Source organism: Ranitomeya variabilis, chromosome 5, assembly GCF_051348905.1.
Source record: "Ranitomeya variabilis isolate aRanVar5 chromosome 5, aRanVar5.hap1, whole genome shotgun sequence".
NCBI lineage: Eukaryota > Metazoa > Chordata > Amphibia > Anura > Dendrobatidae > Ranitomeya > Ranitomeya variabilis.
In genome coordinates, this window is record NC_135236.1 from 554248671 (window position 1) to 554267558 (window position 18888).

Consider the following 18888-nt stretch of genomic DNA (forward strand, 5'->3'; position numbering starts at 1 on the left):
CTGATATAGCAAACAGGTGCAAGCCTCAAGGTACCGACCCAGTGTCCTCCATACACATACGGCACTGCCACTCTTCACATTGTCTGCAAATTGAGAGTTTAGTTTTGCTTTTATACTAAGTCATGTGGCAAAGCCCGTTGATAGTGACTTTTTAGATTGCTACTTCCGATAGGTAGCACTAGAGTTCAAGTCCTGTTCCTCTCTGAAGAGGCAATTTGCATATTTAATTTCCCAAAGGAGCATTGCATGACTTATAAGCTCCCTCACATTGGCATGTCAGGCCAGGCATGTCACTCTCCACAATAAGAAAGGTTACCCCTTAGATGCTACATCAAATAGATTATTTTACAGAGGTGACAAGTGGAACCTCCAACAAAGATGTAAACAGAGCCTAAACCTCATGTGGAGATTTTGGCATTTCTATAGGATAGACCCTTCCTAACAAACGTAACTGTTTAGAGCAAACAAGACTAACAGGTTTAATAAGTGTTCAGTTGTACAAGACTTAAAGGGGTTGTCCACTACTTTCAATTAACCCCCCAATGTATCCCCCCGGGGCCCCTAATGAATTGTGCAAATACCTTTCGTTGCCGTTTTCGCCTGTGAGCGGCGCTATTCCGATGGGTGACCCCCAGGCTGCAGCCGCCACTTATTTCCACCGACGTCACATCAATTTCCAGACTCTGGAAATGGACGTGACGTCAGCAGCAGGCGTGAGCCAACCTCACAGTCAGCAGTCACTCATCAAGAGTGACTGGGCTGTGCTGGGGGCGGGCGGGACTGTGCTGGGGGTGGGCGGGGCTGTGCTGCGGGTGGGCGGGGCTGTGCTGGGGGCGGGCGGGACTGTGCTGGGGGTGGGCGGGGCTAGGCAGGGAATCCACGATGTGATGTGCGGGGCTCTGCATGCTGGCGCTGCTATGGGCGGTGCTGAGGTCTGCTGCGGGGGTGGTAATTGGTGTGTGTGTGTGTGTGTGTGTGTGTGTCTCTGTGTGCAGGCATCGTCCGATGGGACTACAAGTCCCATCGGGCTCTGCCTGCTACAGTGACAGTGAGTGACACATTAGCCAATGATGGGACAGTAGTAGTCCCATCATCCGGCTAATGTGTTGAATGTGAAAAAAAAAACAACACATACACATGTACAGTACATACATACAACACACACCATGTGACATGTTACATACAACATACGACATGCACCATGCGACGACGTGCAACATGTGACATGCACCATGCGACAACATACGATGACATGCGACATGCGATTACATGCGACGACATGCAACATGTGACATGCGGCATGCACCATGGGGCGACATGCACCATGCGATTAAATGCGACGACATGCACCATGCGACGACATGCACCATGGAGCGACATGCAACATGCGATGACATGCAGCATGCGATGATGTCATGTCGGACACTGTTCAGACCAGGTCGTCTGACAGACCGCGGTAATTCCGCATTTGATCACTGTTTGCTCATTGGCGTCGGCTAGTTTTCGTCTGGCTGCTCCGGGGTTAATTTATCTGATCCTCGGGTTGGCAGCTGGGCCATGCCCATTTCCTTTAAATGGTTCTCCTGATCTTTGGGCGTCGCCGATTATAGCTTCTGTCTTATCCGTAGTTATCTCGGTCCGGAGTGGAGAGCTGGTTGTTGGAGTATCGTTGCTGGTGGTGTATTTTCCTTTGTCTTATTTACTCCTTCCTATTTGTATTTATTTATGCCTTGCACCTTTATAGTGTATTCCTGATTGACTGCGGCGTGGTGTATATTTTCCTTTATCCTTGTTTGTTATAATTGTGGGTATTGGTCTATTGCATTCACTGGGTGGTGGGCGGTGGTGTTCAGTCTAGGGCTGAATCAGGAGTCAGGGTGAGGGTGGAGGCCTGAACATGCACACCTTCAGTGTAAACTTCAGGTAGAGGGTCAGACAGGATTTCCCTAGTCTGAGGGAAATTGCAGGGGCCCGGGTTATTAGCTCTCGCCCTCCTTGTATCCCCATGACAGATGACATGCGATTACATGCGACGACATGCAACATGTGACATGCACCATGCGACAACATGCACCATGCAGCGACATGCGATTACATGCAACATGCGATTAAATGCGACATGCGATGACATGCAGTGTGTGTGTGTGTGTGTTTTATTAACCCTTTATTACTATTGGATTAATAACGGATAGGCGTCTTATTGATGCCTCTCCGTTATTAACCCGGCTTAATGTCACCTTACAATAGCAAGGTGACATTAACCCCTTATTACCCCATATCCCACCACTACACGGGAGTGGGAAGAGAGGGGCTAAGTGCCGGAATTGGCGCATCTTGCAGATACGCCATTTCCGGGGCGGCTGCGGACTGGTATTTGTAGCCGGGGGGGGGGGGGGACCAATAGCCTTCCTGGCTATAAAATATAGGGGGACCCCACGTCGTTTTTTTGGGGGGTCCCCCTATTTTAATTGCCAGTAAAGGCTACGCAGACAGCTGAGGGCTGATATAGCAGGCTACAAATATTGGCCCCCGGCCGTCGGCTTTCCCCCTCTGGTGCAGAAAATTGTGCGGGAGCCCACACCGTTTTTTTAATTAAATTAAACGCTCATTAAGGCCTCTTTCACACTTGCGTCGGTACGGGTCCGTCGCTATGCGTCGGGCCGACGTACTGACGCACGTTGTTAAATTTGTGCACGTGGACAGCGGATGCTGTTTTTCAACGCATCCACTGCCCATTCTGAAGTCCGGGGAGGAGGGGGCGGAGTTTTGGCCGCGCATGCGCGGTAGAAAATGGCGGACGCGACGGACAAAAAACTTTCACTTGAACGTTTTTTCGTGCCAACGGTCCGCCAAAACACGACGCATCCGTTGCACGACGGACGCGACTTGTGGCTATCCGTCGCAATCCATCGCTAAGACAAGTCTATGGGTAAAGAACGCATCCTGCGAGCACATTTGCAGGATCCGTTTTTTTCCCAAAAAGACGGATTGCTAAAAATGCAAGTGTGAAAGTAGCCTTAGAAACATCGGCCTTTCTATTGTATATCTATGGATATATCTATCTATAGATATATTTATAGATAGATATATCTATAGAGACATAGATGTATCTATCCATATATATGGCTGCTTTCACACATCAGGTTTTTGCCATCAGGCACAATCCGGCGAGTTTTGAAAAAAACGGATCCATTTTTTTCCGCCGGATCCGTTTTTTTCTCATAGAGTTGTATTAGCGCCGGATTGCGCCTTATGGCCACACGTTTCATCGTTTTTTGCCGGATCGGTCAAAAAAGCTGTTTCCGCCGGACGGAAAACACATACAGAGGAATGTCTTTTCTGTCCGGCGAAAAAACGCACAGCGACGGATCAGGCAAAAAACATATGAAACTGAGATGTGAAATGATGAATCCGGCCTCGGAATCCGTTTTTTCATGCATGTTTCCTTTCAAATCATGCACATTTTCCATTTATTTATTTATTTCCAAAAACTGCATCAAAACCGCGGAAAAACCGCACCAAAAACTGCACCAAAAAAAGTTTTTGGTGCGGTTTTTGCGCGGTTTCGGTTTGGTTTTGGTGCAGTTTTGATGCGTTTTTTATGCAGTTTTTTTTGCACGGTTTTGATGCATTTTTTAATTCGCTTTTGGTGTGGTTTTTGCGCGGTTTTTATGTGCTTTGGTGCGTTTTTGAAAGCTCAATAAAGATGTATTATTGAACAAAAAATTAAAAGATTTGTGATGTCATTGTCCAACCTCCTCTTTTACTTTTGTCCAACCCACACTCCATTACACACACAGATAGATAGATGATAGATGAAATGGATAGACAGATCTACATATAGATAGATCTATAGATGCATACATCTATCTATTCATATATCTATCTACAGATATATCTGGATAGATATATCTATTGATGTATGGATAGCGTAGGGTGTGTGTCCACTGTCCGGATTACATCAGAATTAGTTGCAGATTGGATGCTGCGTACTTGTAGTCCCATCGGATGATGCCTGCACACCCACCCCAAAAGACCCCCCGCACAGCCAGGCACCCACCCGAAAAGCCCCGCACACACACGAACAGTCCCGCACACATCCGAACAGCCCGCAGACCCAGCACACACATACACGCACACAGTCACCGCCCACATTCCGCCCACACACTTCCCTCCTCCCGAACTGCAGCGTTTCCCGGACCCACATCCGCAGCAAAACTTCAGATCTTTTTTATATCTGCGGTTTTGCTGCGGATGTGCCCGAATCAATGAAAGTCTAAAGGTGCAGAAACGCTGCAGATCCGCACAAAAGGAGTGACATGCTGCGAGACAAAAAAGCTGCGTTTCGGTGCAGCTTTTTCCGCAGCATGTGCACAACAAGTCTGCGGCTCCCATAGACTTACATTGGTTGTGCACTACACTGCGGATTTGATGCAATTCTGTGCGGCAAAAAACGCTGCGCATCTGCAATTAAATTCGCAACATGTGCACACAGCCTTAGCATTTAGTGAACCTAGCAAAAAAGCCAAGCAAAAAACAAGTGTGGGATTGCACTTTTTTTGCAATTTCATTGCACTTTGAATTTTTTTCACATTTTCTGTTACATGACATGGTAAAACTAATGGTGTAGTTAAAAAGTAGAACTTGTCCCTCAAAAAATAAGCTGTCACATGGCCATATTGACGGAAAAATTATGGCCCTGGAAAGAAGGGGAGCGATAAACGAAAAAAGCTCCAGGGGTGAAGGGGTTTAGAAACATGGATATGGACATATCTATGGAAATAGACATAGATATATAGATATATCTGTATGTATTCATCTATCTATCTATCTAGCTATCTATCTATGTGTAATGGTGTGTAGGTTGGACAAATGTAAAAGAGGAGGTTGGACAGAAATGACATCACAAATCTTTTTGAAGATAGAGGGGGGAGAGGAGGGAGGGGTTGGGGTGTGTTTTGGAGTGGGTGTGCCAGGTGCAGAGTTACAGGCGAGTGCAATGCATCATGGAACTTGTAGTATTAGAGCACAATAACTAAGGAGAAAGGAAGTTGTCGATTAACCCCATGAGAGCTGGATCCAGCACTAAAGATGTGCTGCTACAGCATGATAAAAGGTAATATTGCTAAAATAAGCACAGTAGATGTTTTCAGTGGCACATAATAGCAAGATTCATGAAAAAAAAAAAAAAGGTTATAGTAGTGGACAACTTCTTTAAGGAATTTCTTGAAGAGCAGAGTTTACTGTTATGTACTCAGATTTTAAGGGGAAATAATGTTGCACAAATGTACCATAAAAATACAGACATTACGGCATGGGATCACAAAGAATTCTGTGAGGTAAAACATTTCACCATCTGTTTTTAAACAATGTTTTACCTCACAGAATCAGCGGTGATCCCATGCTGTAATGTGTGTGTATACGCTTTTCCTCCCCTTCCCAGGAGCTGTGGTATGATCAGACCATGTTTCTGTACGGTCAGACGCGGCCATTACACTGTACACAGCAGGGCCACATTTAGAAGATTATCTAAGCGCAGGAACATTTTTTTTAATCACATCCAATTGTGCAGCTTATTATTACTATTATTATTCCAAGATCTATTGATTAAAATATACTTTAAAATTAACTTTGTGGGAAAATCCCTTTAACTTTTCAATATTATTTGCGTTTTAAAGGGGATATGTTACCTATCTAGACTATTAATATGGGTATACAGGTTATAGAATGCAGAAAACAGTCCTACTTGTGGATCTCCATATCAGATGTCTTGTTGAGAAATCCTCTTTTATCACTTTATATAAATTACTTCTTCCAGGCTATGGGGAGCGCGCTGCCTGGAAGATAACTCTGCCTTCATAGCTTATTCTACATGAAGGGGAAGTTACAAGTGAGATGGTTTTCAGTGTTACCAGTGTGATGTGTAATGGCCGCTCTCTGCTGTACTCACCGCAGGGCTGTGTGTGATTATACCTGACACATCTGCAGGGTCCTCTTAGTTTCAGCATCCATCTCACAGGCAGACAGGGTTGTAATCTATATAATCGTCTAATTCTGTCTGTCTGTAACGGAAACCCCCCGTCGCTCATTGGTCGCGCCGCCCGCGACCAATCAGCGACAGGTGCAGTTCTGTCAGTCACAGTGCCACGTAGCTGTCACATTTACTGAACAAGTTCTGTCAGTCACAGTGCCACATAGTTCACTCACGTTTACGGAACAAGTTCTGTCAGTCACAGTGCCACGTAGTTTAGTTATGTTTACTGAACAAATTCTGTCAGTCACAGTGCCACGTAGTTGTCACGTTTACTGAACAAGTTCTCAGTCATAGTGCCACATAGTTCACTCATGTTTACTGAACAAGTTCTGTCAGTCAGAGTGCCACGTAGCTCAGTCACTTTTACTGAATAAGTTCTGTCAGTCACAGTGCCACGTAGTTCAGTCACGTTTACTGAATAAGTTCAGTCAGTGCCACGTAGTTGTCACGTTTACTGAACAAGTTCTGTCAGTCAGTGTCACGCACAAATATAATGTCGATGTATTTCTTTCGTCCTATGATTTATTTCAATACAGTTAGATATTCATGTAACGATTTATATATTTTGATGATCTGTTTAATAATTTCGTTCAGTTGTATTAAGTTGAAATTTAATGATAATGTATATATTTTACCCGGAAAATCCTGTGTATTCATTGCATTATTCTTAAATCTTCATAAATAAACTACATAGCTATTCTAGAATACCCGATGCGTTCGAGTCAGGCCACCATCTAGTATTGTTATAATACAGCAGAGCTCAAGAGAGTAGCAAAAACTGTGATTGCAAGAAGACATATTTCATTTATACTGATCTGTGTTAGTTCTTGTCTCACACTGGTAACTCTCACTTCATGTAAAATAAGCTCTGGAGGCAGAGTTATCTTACAGGCAGCGTCCACCCCAGAGCCTGGAAGAGCTCCTGTACATAAAGTGTTAATGGTGATTTCTCAAAAAGGCATCTGATATGAGACATACAGGAATGACTTTTTCCAGCATTCTGTAACCTGCATTAATAGTTTAAATAGGTTGAATGTGGTGTCAAATTCCTTTTTAATTATTTCTTTTACCAAATTCTCTGTTTGCATTCGGTGAATGAAAACCATTGCTGTTTAGCTCCAGATACCGAATTCTTGTATGGTTCTAGTCCTGCTCGCTGCTGAGGATTTACTACAGTGTATGTAAATGGTGAGCAATGTAATTCGGACAGCTTAGACTTCAAGCAGAGTTCTTTTTTTATGTCGTTCATTAAAAGGAATCTGTCAGCAAGTTTTACTATGTAATCTGAAGACAGCATGAAGTAGGGGTTAACACACTGAATTCAACAATTGTGTGCTGTTTATTTACAATGAAGGTTTCCTCACTAGGACATCATTGCCCAGTGTAGTGGTCTTGTGCCTAGTCATCTGACCACGCTCCCTCCTTTGATAAGCATCTCCCTGTCTATAGACTTTTTTACACGGAGGAGAGAACAGAGTCTGAATGGGAAGAGATCAAAAAGTCCTTGTAGTGAGAAATGGTAACCTACACCAGGACGAGAAAGATATCACACTTGTATTAGTGTAGAAAGAGATGAGAGTATAATGGGCCTTGACACATGTCAATGTCCAGCCATATAGATATCTACCAGTGGATAACATATTATAGAAAAAAAGATCAGTAAGCCATATATTTTCCATAAGATTAAAAATGTGGAAACGATACAAGAGTAGAAATGTGAAAGGACAAGAAATATGAGGGACCCATTTGAGGCTGTATGCACACGTTGCTGATTTTTCACGTTTTTTTCAATGATAAAAACGCTATAAAACCGCAAAAAAACAGCATACAATATGCATCCCATCATTTAGAATGAATTCCGCAATTTTTGTGCACATGATGCTTTTTTTCCGTGAAAAAAACGCATCGCTGTAAAAAAAACACAGCATGTACATTAATTTTGCGTTTTTTTTTGCGGATTTCCCAGTATAAAATGCATTGGGAAATGTCCGGAAAAAACGCACCAAAAACAATTCAGGTTTTTCTCAGGAATTTTCTGCAAGAATTCCTGAACGTGTGCACATAGCCTGATATTCCACATCAGTGACCACCAACCATTAATAATATGGTAAATTTGTCACATTATTGACTGGTGAAAACTGTTGAATTAATGTAGATGAAACATACAAGAACCTATGCCATACATAGGTGGAGGGATATATAGCCTTTTATAACATGTATCGGGTCTTTTGAAGAGTTTTTATCTGTTACTATTGTTTGCCTACATAGGGTCGTGATTGCAGTAATGTTCTCTTTGCCTTTCTTTCTTGCATAATGTTTGTTTCCGATTTGGGGATGAGCTGTGTAAATAGCATTTGCTTATTTTATGGAGTGCCCAGGCGAAACCTCTTTGTGTAACGCTTGTAAATGTCATCCATATTTCATATATTTAGACGCCATATGAAGAAGCCATTAAGCAAAGATCTTCCTGATCCACTTTGTCCTGCACAAATAAATGAACATGTTCTATATGAAAGGGGTTGTGTCCCAATGATCAGACTCCAATGTTTTCAGCATGAAGACCACTGTCCACATTACACTCCAAACTAGAATTTCTGCTGAGTACATGTTCTAATTTTCCCCACTTCAAGCAGCATTTCATGTTTCTATTTGTGGTCAATTGAAGTGCAACAGTTAAATGGTCAAAATACGCAGTATTCCTATATCCAAAGCTGAATAAAAAGCTGGAAGGAAAGTTAAAAGGACAATAGGGTCTTATCTGGGTTTTAAGAGATACCTCTAATCAGATTTTACTCACCAGTTAGAGCCCAAACACAGGCTCATAGAAATATTAGCTGCTGCAGATCCACCGGTGTCCTTGTGACCAGCCAGAGTAAAAAAAAAAAAAGGGATAAAAAGGTGGATTAACTCCGCGCTGCTTGGAAGATAGAAGTCCAAATGGATATTCAGATGAAAAAGTGGTTTTATTCAACACATTTCGGAGTACTATGACTATTTCATCAGGAAACCACAAAAGTATATACCAAATATCCAGTATATATCCAAAGCTAGGACGACATGACCCAGCACACGCAGATCTAGTATTGGCCGATTTCTGTGGTTCCCAAATTCTAAGCCCAGCCTCAGTGCGAGGTGCCCCAAGTTGTTGTTTTAGGCAAGTGAGGAAAAAAATGCTACAAAGTAAGGATGCTTTCAAAAATTGAAGTGTTTTATCAATAAAAATGTAAAGTAAATGAACCAAAGAGAAATCTAAACCAAATCAAGCCTGGCCAGAAGTGGTGTTTATGGAAGAATTTCAGCCAAAAAGTCATCTTCGATATGGAAACAAGGCCAAGTGACTCAACTATGCACAACAATATAATGGAGGTGGGGATTTGCTGCCTTCCTTGAATGTGGTAGCCGTTTCGTCACTACCTCACGACCCAGTGAGGTAGTTCCGAAAAATAACAATACAGGACTCTTTCAAAGCTCTGTAATTAGAATGAGTACACTTTAAATCCTTTAACGAGGATCTATTGGAGGGCAAGTACGGAGAATCAGGGTGCTATTCTGGAGAGGGAGCCTGAGAAACGGCTACCACATCCAAGGAAGGCAGCAGGGGCGCAAATTACCCCCATCTATATTGAGTCTATCTGGGATTACATGATGAGACAGGATTGTGCAAGCCTACATCCACAGAAGATCTATGGCTAGTTCTCCAACATGTTTGGAACAACCTCCCTGCCGCGTTCCCTCAAACTGTTTACAAGTGTACCTAGAAGGACTGATGCTTTGATTCTTACTGAATGTGTATATATAGTATATTATTATTATTTATTGTTATAGCGCCATTTATTCCATGGCGCTTTACATGTGAGGAGGGGTATACATAATAAAAATAAGTACAATAATCTTAAACAATACAAGTCATAATGGTACAGGAGGAGAGAGGACCCTGCCCGCGAAGGCTCACAATCTACAAGGGATGGGTGAGAATACATGTAGTATACTGTAAATGTGTGTATATATACTATTGGTTATTTTTTTAATACACATCATATGCATCCTCCGTCCTCACTTTTCCAAGTTCTTCAGCCTCAGTGTCTCATTTTATACGTCTTCTAGAATCCACTGGTAATGAATGACACAGGCTTTACGTAATTGCTTCCAGTTACTGTACCTACCATATCTCCTGATGGTGATGTTTCTTGTCCCCTCAGAGTGACAACCATATCACAGAGGTCCCTGAGCAGTTAGTCAGCAAATGTAAGGAGAGCTTAGAAAACAATCCCTGTAAAGAACTTTTTAAAGACTGTTCCAAGTAAGTGAACTTGTACATAATTCCAGGCTAATGTCATTTATTTCATAGCATGACCGAGGCATAAAATGAAGTTAGCCACAAACAGATAAGATGGTCATGTGAAAACTAAGCATGGCGCCTTCTTTCTATGGTTCGAACATTTCATTTCTTTCAGACTTGTCCATGACTTCCTTAGTATGGCTCCGTTTTCAGATTACCTGGACAGCCAGTATTACAACCGCTTCTTACAATGGAAATCGCTGGAGAGGTGAGCAAGGAGGATATAACAATCTAGATAAGTGGGGCAGAAAAAAATCACAGCACATATATCATATGCTACAGGTAGAAATATATACCGTACATATATATTGCATTTGTTTTGTTGCATACTCATTTATTTTTCATTTTGAAACAATAGCACAATTATGTCTGAATATTTTTTTTTTTTTTCTTCTTTTATTTCCCTTTTACATGAACCCTCCTTACGGTTCTTCATTTTTTTGGACTGGGTGAGATCTTAGTAGGCTCTTTTAGCAAGCAGTCACTCTATATGTCTTGTCAAATGGGTGACATTGTGTGTGTGTGTGTGTGTGTGTGTGTGTGTGTGTGTGTGTGTGTGTGTGTGTGTGTGTATGTGTATATATATATATATATTATACATAATTTCTCAGCAAGTATCATTTTCATATGTATGCGTATATACAATTATTTATAGTGTGTGTGTATTTTTTCATTGCGTTGGGATCTGCACATATTATATTTAACTACTTGATTACTATACACAGGGAACCAGTCACAAAAAACACATTTCGACAGTACAGAGTTCTTGGCAAAGGTGGTTTTGGAGAGGTAAGTTGCTCCTCTTTGCTTTGTTTTTTCCTATGCTTCATGTGTCACTTCTATACAGTAATCAGTAATTTTCTAGAATTATTTAATTAATTGTACTAGTCTAACTAGTTATACCCAGGAAAGACTACTTCTTTGTTTTGCTTGTATATGCAAACCTGGTATTGTTGTCATGTGAAATATTTCATTTTGTTAACAGTAAAAATGCCATTGCTTTAAATGGAGTGTTCCCGGAATTGCAACTTGTCACCTATTCACAGAATAAGTGATAAGTGTCTGGTGGCACCTCCTACCAAGGCTGTGGAGTCGGTATAAAGTGGACCTACTTCTAAAATATATAATAAATTGGGTACAGTAGTTCAGTGCGGGATGTGCTGTAATATTTTTTTGATAATTTTGGAAAGTTCTGAAATGTCCTATAAATGTCCGTTGTGTTCCTGATCTAAGAATCTCGGCTTTTAGTTGAGCTGAATCTGTGCTGCACTTTATGTACATGCTCAGTAGTGAGGCAGGGCTGTGGTGTCGTAGTTGAGATGAATCTGTGCAGCAGTTTACATACATGCTCAGTAGTGAGGCGGGGCTGTGGGGTCGTAGTTGAGATGAATCTGTGCTGCACTTTATGCACATGCTCAGTAGAGACCAGTGCCGTGTAGTCGTAGTTGAGATAAATCTGTGCTGCACTTTATGTACATGCTCAGTAGTGAGGCAGGGCTGTGGTGTCGTAGTTGAGATGAATCTGTGCAGCAGTTTGCATACATGCTCAGTAGTGAGGCGGGGCTGTGGGGTCGTAATTGAGATGAATCTGTGCTGCACTTTATGTACATGCTCAGTAGTGAGGCAGGGCTGTGGGGTCGTAGTTGAGATGAATCTGTGCAGCAGTTTGCATACATGCTCAGTAGTGAGGCAGGGCTGTGGAATCGTAGTTGAAATGAATCTGTGCTGCACTTTATGTACATGCTCAGTAGTGAGGCAGGGCTGTGGGGTCGTAGTTGAGATGAATCTGTGCTGCAGTTTACGTACATGCTCAGTAGTGAGGCAGGGCTGTGGAGTCGTAGTTGAGATGAATCTGTGCTGCACTTTATGTACATGCTCAGTAGTGAGGCAGGGCTGTGGGGTCGTAGTTGAGATGAATCTGTGCTGCAGTTTACGTACATGCTCAGTAGTGAAGCAGGGCTGTGGGGTCGTAGTTGAGATGAATCTGTGCTGCAGTTTACGTACATGCTCAGTAGTGAGGCGGGGCTGTGGAGTCGGGAGTCAGGGAAAGTGAGGAGTCAGAGGTTTGGCTTACCGACTCCAGTTATAAATTAAAATACCTAAAATCCAAAGTATGTTCAGTCTCCCCACGCCTCCCACCCAGCCTGACTGACAGATGCAGCTAGTACTGAGCATTGTGAGATCTCAACAGGGAGAAGGAACGCTGGCAAACTATCAATCAGGCTATGTGGACAAAGATTAAATTAAACTTTCAGAAGGATTATACAGCCATTCTGAAATGGATTTTCAAAGTAAATGCAGCATTCTTATCAGGTCTAAGAGACCTATGTAGTAATGTATCCAGCTTGTATTGTAAGTTCAGGTGACAGATCTGCTTTAATAAATAGAGAATACGACACTCCTGAAGATGGTGCACAAGTAGGGTCCTGCCCCTTACAATATAATGCAAAGAACGTGACACTTGTTTAGCAGAAATAGAATGAGGTTTATTTTTAAGCACTCCAAATATGTCATTTCAATCAGAAGCTCCGAACTTCCTCATGTACACTACAAAAATAAATAGAACATAAAGAACAAGCTAAGTAAAGTATAACTGTCAAAGATCAAATCAAGGAAGAAATATTTGGCTGATGGAATAAATAGAGTTCCAGAATCCATAACGAGTTGATTGCCTTACTCTTGATATTAGTCTATGGTTACCTGAAACCATGATCAGTCTTGGATACATAGTAAATATAAAAGGTTGTGGGCACTACCTGAATAATAATAATAACCTACTGAGGTAAGAACATAAGCTTAATGATAAGGGGTGGACGGCGGGGATGGATTACATAAGATGCAATAACATTACCAAGAACGAGCTGAATTTGGATGCAATACATGAATAAAGCGTAGATATAACATTAAAGGTAGTATAACGTAGGGAGAGAAGTGGTGCAAATATTATATGTAGAGGACAACAGCACAAAAATATATTTTACATGGTAGCCATAGGTCTCTTAACATAATTCTACCAAGTCAAAGCTGTAACTGGACACAATCACTAACTACTAGGTTTGCGTAGAATTACATTTGGTTCTATTTCCAAGTTCTTTGCGTGAGATCCGCTTTAAAGATCTATGCCATTTGCACATTTTAGCTTTGCTATTTTTTGTATACTTCACCTTGTGGCATTCAACTTGTAAAAAATATTTATTTAATAGTACTTTTTTTGTATTAGAACATGAATACAACCACAGGCAAAATGATATAACAGTACATTAGCGTGACTTCACATGACACATAAATGATGTTGGGAGGATTGATACTTTTAACTAGACCCTTTATAATCCACTCACAGGGTACATTCAAAACTGAAAAAGTCTGAAAGTAGTTTTACAAAATGTTAATAAGTTGAAACTTCTTATCGCTGTAAACAGAACTATATTACAGAACTGAAAACCACAGTGTGCAAACAAGTAGAGAACAATCTTAGGCTACGTTCACATTTTCGTTGTGCGCCGCTGCGTCGGCGCCGCAACGCACAACGCAAACAAAAACGCAGCAAAACGCATGCACAACGCTGCGTTTTGCGCCTCATGCGTCCTTTTTTTCATTGATTTTTGACGCAGCAAAAAATGCAACTTGCTGCGTCCTCTGCGCCCAGACGCGGGCGCCGCAGGGACGCATGCGGCGCAAAACGCAAGTGCGACGCATGTCCATGTGCCCCCATGTTAAATATAGGGGCGCATGACGCATGCGGCGACGCTGCGGCGCACGACGCTGCGGCGCACACCGCAAATGTGAACATAGCCTTAGTCCATGGCCATAGGGGCATTTAGTTATATAAATGCAGCTCATGTTGTTGGGTGGGTCAAATGATTATTGTAGCAATTGGCCTCATGTTCTAGTTTTTGTTTCTAGAACGATATTAATAAATCTTTGCCAGTTCTTTTTATGATTTTGCTCTAATATCAGTAAAATTAAGAAAGCAAAATGCATGTTTATAAAATAAGAAAAACACAGATATATTACTCATCCAACGCAAAATCTAATGGTCACAGAGATTGTGGATTGAAGTTTGAAAGTTTTCATTACATCACATATACATTACATATTAGGGTTAAGAGGATCTGTCACTTACTCAAAACAAATATGAATAGTTTTGAAAAATCCCTGCGCTCTTCTCTGTTTTGCACTCTCATTCCACTGCAAGAGCTATTCACATTTGTTTTGTGGAGGGCACTATGTGAAATTCTGCATTGCAGATCAATTTGGCATTTCTTTTTTCACCGCTCCCTCCCACCCAGATGCTTGCTACATTAGCTGATGAGCTGTGATTGCCATCTATCACACTTGCCAATCTCACACACACCCACCCAAGCTGGGATTGTCACATTCTGGAAGAGAGGGGTGAAAGCACATATCCCCAGAGAAGACTGAGGAGACACTCAGTTGGACGGCAAAAGAAGAAATTTCACATAGTGTGCTCCAGAAGAAAGAAATGTGAATATTTTTGCAATAGTGAGATGCAGTACAATAGGGGGAGCTTTGTTACCAAAGAATTAAATGTGTTATTTTGTAATTCTAGCCAAGATTATATATAACTTGTACTTTATTAAAGGTGTTGTCCACTAATTAGATATTTTTAGTATAGGTCATCAACGTCAGATTAGTGGAGGTCTGACACCTGGCATCCCAACTGAATAACCACTACCAGGTCACGTACTCTAATAAAGTACACAGCCTTATACCATATACTGTAGCGCTTCTTAGGTATTGCAGCTCATCTCCTATTAATGTGAATGGTAGCCAAGCTACATCACCTGAGAATGGCAGTTACACACTGGATGGTGCTGTGGTGCTTTGATTCTGTATTGTATCTTGTACTGATGGTCATAGGGCTTGATAATAGCATCTGACCTGTCCGAAGGATATCAGATTAATATCCTAGTCCTAGACAACAAAAAGTTTAAGGCTTGGCTCACCATAGATGTTAGTGGTAAATTGCAAGTATGTGGCAACAGTTTCCGATTGTCTGCTGTTGTCTATGCTTAGTTCTTTATGTGTCGCTCCATGGACATCCTTTTTATTCACTGATGCAAGTCTTCCTTGCTCTGCTATCCTTAAGGGAAAATGTACTCAAAGATCCAGCCTGGGAGCATAGCTAGAGACCAGACTAATCTGGCAATCCCCTGAACGGCTCTTCCTAGCTCCAATGCAAGTGATAGAGCTGTCAATCTCTCGTGGGTACATGACCAGAGACCGGTCAGCCTTGTAGAGTGGTGCTGGGAGGAGGTGGGCTGGTGCAGCACCAGACTAGTCTTGTCTCAGGCTATGGTCTTCCGATAGGAATCTTAAAGGGGTTGTCCACTTCTAGGACAAACCCATCTTAAACTAAATGTTCGGCTCCGATAAAATAATAAAACCTATATCCACCTCCCGTGCTGGCGCCATCTCTGCAGTGTCGGCACTAGCTCCCTTTGCTGTGACGCCCTGTTGTGACCCATCACGCCGGCGCACAATCAGCGCTGGCGTCACTGTCTCTGCCTTTGTACGAACTGAACATGAATAGGAAGCAAAGGCTGCAGCTGATCCCGGACTTCCTCTTCATGTTCAGTTTATACAAAGGCGGGGACAGTGACGCCAGCGCTGATTGGGCGCTGGGCATCACATGTCATAACACCGCATCACAGCACCGGGACCGCGAGTTCTGACATTGCTGGAACGGAGTTGGCACGGGAGGTGAGTATAGGCTTTATTATTTTATTGGGGCCAGCCATTTAGTTTAAGAAGAGATTGTCCTAGTAGTGGACAACCCCTTTAAAGTATATTAAAGCGTTTTAGAGAAAAAAATACTTGGCTGCCCATTGTTCAGCCAGGCTCCGATTCATGCATCCTGTGGTTTGGCTGTATGAATCAGATAACAGGTTAACTTAAAGAATATTAGAATGTTCTTTTTCTGGCATGGATGAATGTTGTTTTACCATCCTACCATGAACCCGGTGTGTGTAAATGCAGCACGATGACTTATTGTTATACCTGTTCCCATCTCTGCCCTTTTATACAGTTTGCGCTATTAATGCATTATCACACATTCAAACAAAAAACAGAGTAAGATGTATTCTTGTATGTGAAGGGATGATGCCCAGCTTATTGCCAACCAAATGTGTCTTGTGCTGATGGAAACAGGACATTAAAACTCCATATTTTCTTTGTGTTGCTGTGAGTGTGCCAAGGCTTTGTTTAATAGGAAAATCTGAAAATGCCTTTCTTTATTAAATGTCATCTTGTCTCTAGGTCTGTGCCTGCCAAGTGCGAGCAACAGGAAAAATGTATGCTTGTAAGAAATTGGAGAAGAAACGTATTAAAAAAAGGAAAGGGGAATCCATGGCCCTGAATGAGAAACAGATCCTAGAGAGAGTCAACAGCAGGTTTGTAGTAAGTACAGATTCATCTGTAGGTCCAGGGGCGGGCAGTGGTAGCATTAAGTAACAATGCGTTATTCCAGTTTATGTATAAATTATCCATACACTTAAGGGGTTATTCCCCAAAACATAAGGTAGCCTTAGTTTTCTGGACATACAGAATTGATCATGTGTGCCAATGCAACATAGCTGTAAATCACTGCGTATTAAAAATATTACCCCAGTAATAATGGCCCCCCCAAGGCTCTCTTCACCCTCTGCTGAAACTGGATCTTTCATCAACTAATTCTATTTTACATTTTTCAGATGCACCTAATGACTGTTTAATAAAACCTCTAACAGCTGGGTTGTAACACCTTAATATCAGTTGCATTTGCATCTAATGACCCTGTGTAATTCATAATCACAAGTACACCTATTGCCCTGTCTAATAAAACACTTCCTAAATATTATCACTACGCCTTCATTGTCCCAACTGCCATGTTGAGCCATAGCTCAGCTACTCTATGCTCAGCTGTGCTATGCATGGAGTAGAGAGCATGATCTTGCACTGAAAATGCCCATAAACCACCAAGGAAATGTGGAGTTTGTAAATAGTAATGATTATTGGGCAAGTATCGGATCACAGGCGTCTTCATTCAAAAATATCAATGGTCACCTCATCCATGTAAATGTAAATTGTCCACTTTGAGATCAATCTACCATATTTTTTGGACCATAAGACACACTTTTTCCTCCAAAAATGTGGAGGAAAATGGGGGTGCGTCTTCTAGTCCGAATGTACCTGCTCTGGCTGTGGTGGGGAAGTGGTGGAGCAGCGGGTCACAGGAGGCAGGAGCTGGCAGCTGCGGCTGACTCTTGTGCCCGCTGCTAAAGAGAAATGAATATTCACTGCATTCCACGCCCATGAGCTTCCTGCAGCTGCCCCCTAGATAAGGCATTGAATATTCACTGCTCTCCACTCCCATAGGCGTGAACGCCTGTCAGCTGCAGGAAGCCTGCGGCTAACACGGTGCCCACTATTAAAGAGCAATGAATATTCACTGCTCTCCACGCACATAGTCCCGGCGTGGAGAGCATACATGAGCACTGTATAACCCTGCCCACACCACTGATTGGCAGCTTTCTGTGTACACAATGCATAGACAGAAAGCTGCCAATCAGTGGTAAGGTCGGGGTTATACAGAGCTCAGTGTTCAGTCAACTGGTAAATAAAACAGATTTTATCAAAATTGCATCATGCAGCCCAGTAAGTGACACATCGCTGAAATCATTATGCTTCTTTGAAATGGGGTAGAAAAAAAATCTGGCAGATTAGGAAAAATGTTTTGTTTTTGTTTTTTTGTTCTTTCTATGATCCTTTTTTTTTCCATTAAGAATACCAACAAAATGCATATCTGCTTCAGTGTTAAGTAAAAGGAAATTGTTAAATATCAGGAGAACTAATAAAGTATTTTATCATCTAAAATACATCTGAAATGTAAATCCAGTTGGTTCTTCAATGCTGAATCCATGGCAGCTGGAGGCCTATAAGTGCGTTTTCTTCTCCAGTGTAGGATTGTTTGTCATTTTCGAAATGTCATCAAAAAGTGGGCAACCTCTTTCAAAATGGATTGTTTGAAATGTGAAAGTCTGCATGTCCTATCTTCGCTCTCTACCTGTGACTGAGGCTTTGTGCACAGATAGATCTTACTAGAATATTGCTGAAGAATAAGAAGTTGAAGACTTATCTTGTCCCATTCACACTGCAGGTCAGTCTGGCCTATGCGTATGAAACAAAAGATGCCCTGTGCCTGGTGTTAACACTAATGAATGGTGGAGATCTGAAGTTTCACATTTATCACATGGGGGAAGCTGGATTTGATCTGGAACGAGCAGTGTTTTATGCTGCGGAAATCTGCTGCGGACTTCAGGATCTACAGGAAGAGCGAATAGTGTATAGGTAATCATGAAACTTTCCATTAATCACTTGATTTAGCATAGAAATCCTGTTGTGTTGGTGTCTTGGAAGGTACAGATTCTCCTTGCCGTGGTCCAGCTGGTAGGAGTCTTACAGGACCGGCCAGTCATTACCCCCACTAATTATATAGTGTATAAGCAAGTTCCAG

General features: G+C 42.0%; 1 protein-coding gene and 1 pseudogene across 3 annotated transcripts in view; both read left to right on the top strand.

Annotated features, from left to right (window-relative positions):
• Positions 1-18888, top strand: part of GRK6 (G protein-coupled receptor kinase 6) — a 57311-nt gene that overhangs the window by 12894 nt on the left and 25529 nt on the right. For all 3 annotated transcript variants that reach the window (XM_077265915.1, XM_077265916.1, XM_077265914.1), the window contains exons 5-9: positions 10234-10334; positions 10489-10581; positions 11099-11162; positions 16653-16793; positions 18532-18722. In XM_077265915.1, the coding sequence (XP_077122030.1) occupies positions 10234-10334; positions 10489-10581; positions 11099-11162; positions 16653-16793; positions 18532-18722 (590 nt within the window). The remainder of the gene's footprint in view (positions 1-10233; positions 10335-10488; positions 10582-11098; positions 11163-16652; positions 16794-18531; positions 18723-18888) is intronic.
• Positions 9371-9672, top strand: LOC143777293 (18S ribosomal RNA; annotated as a pseudogene).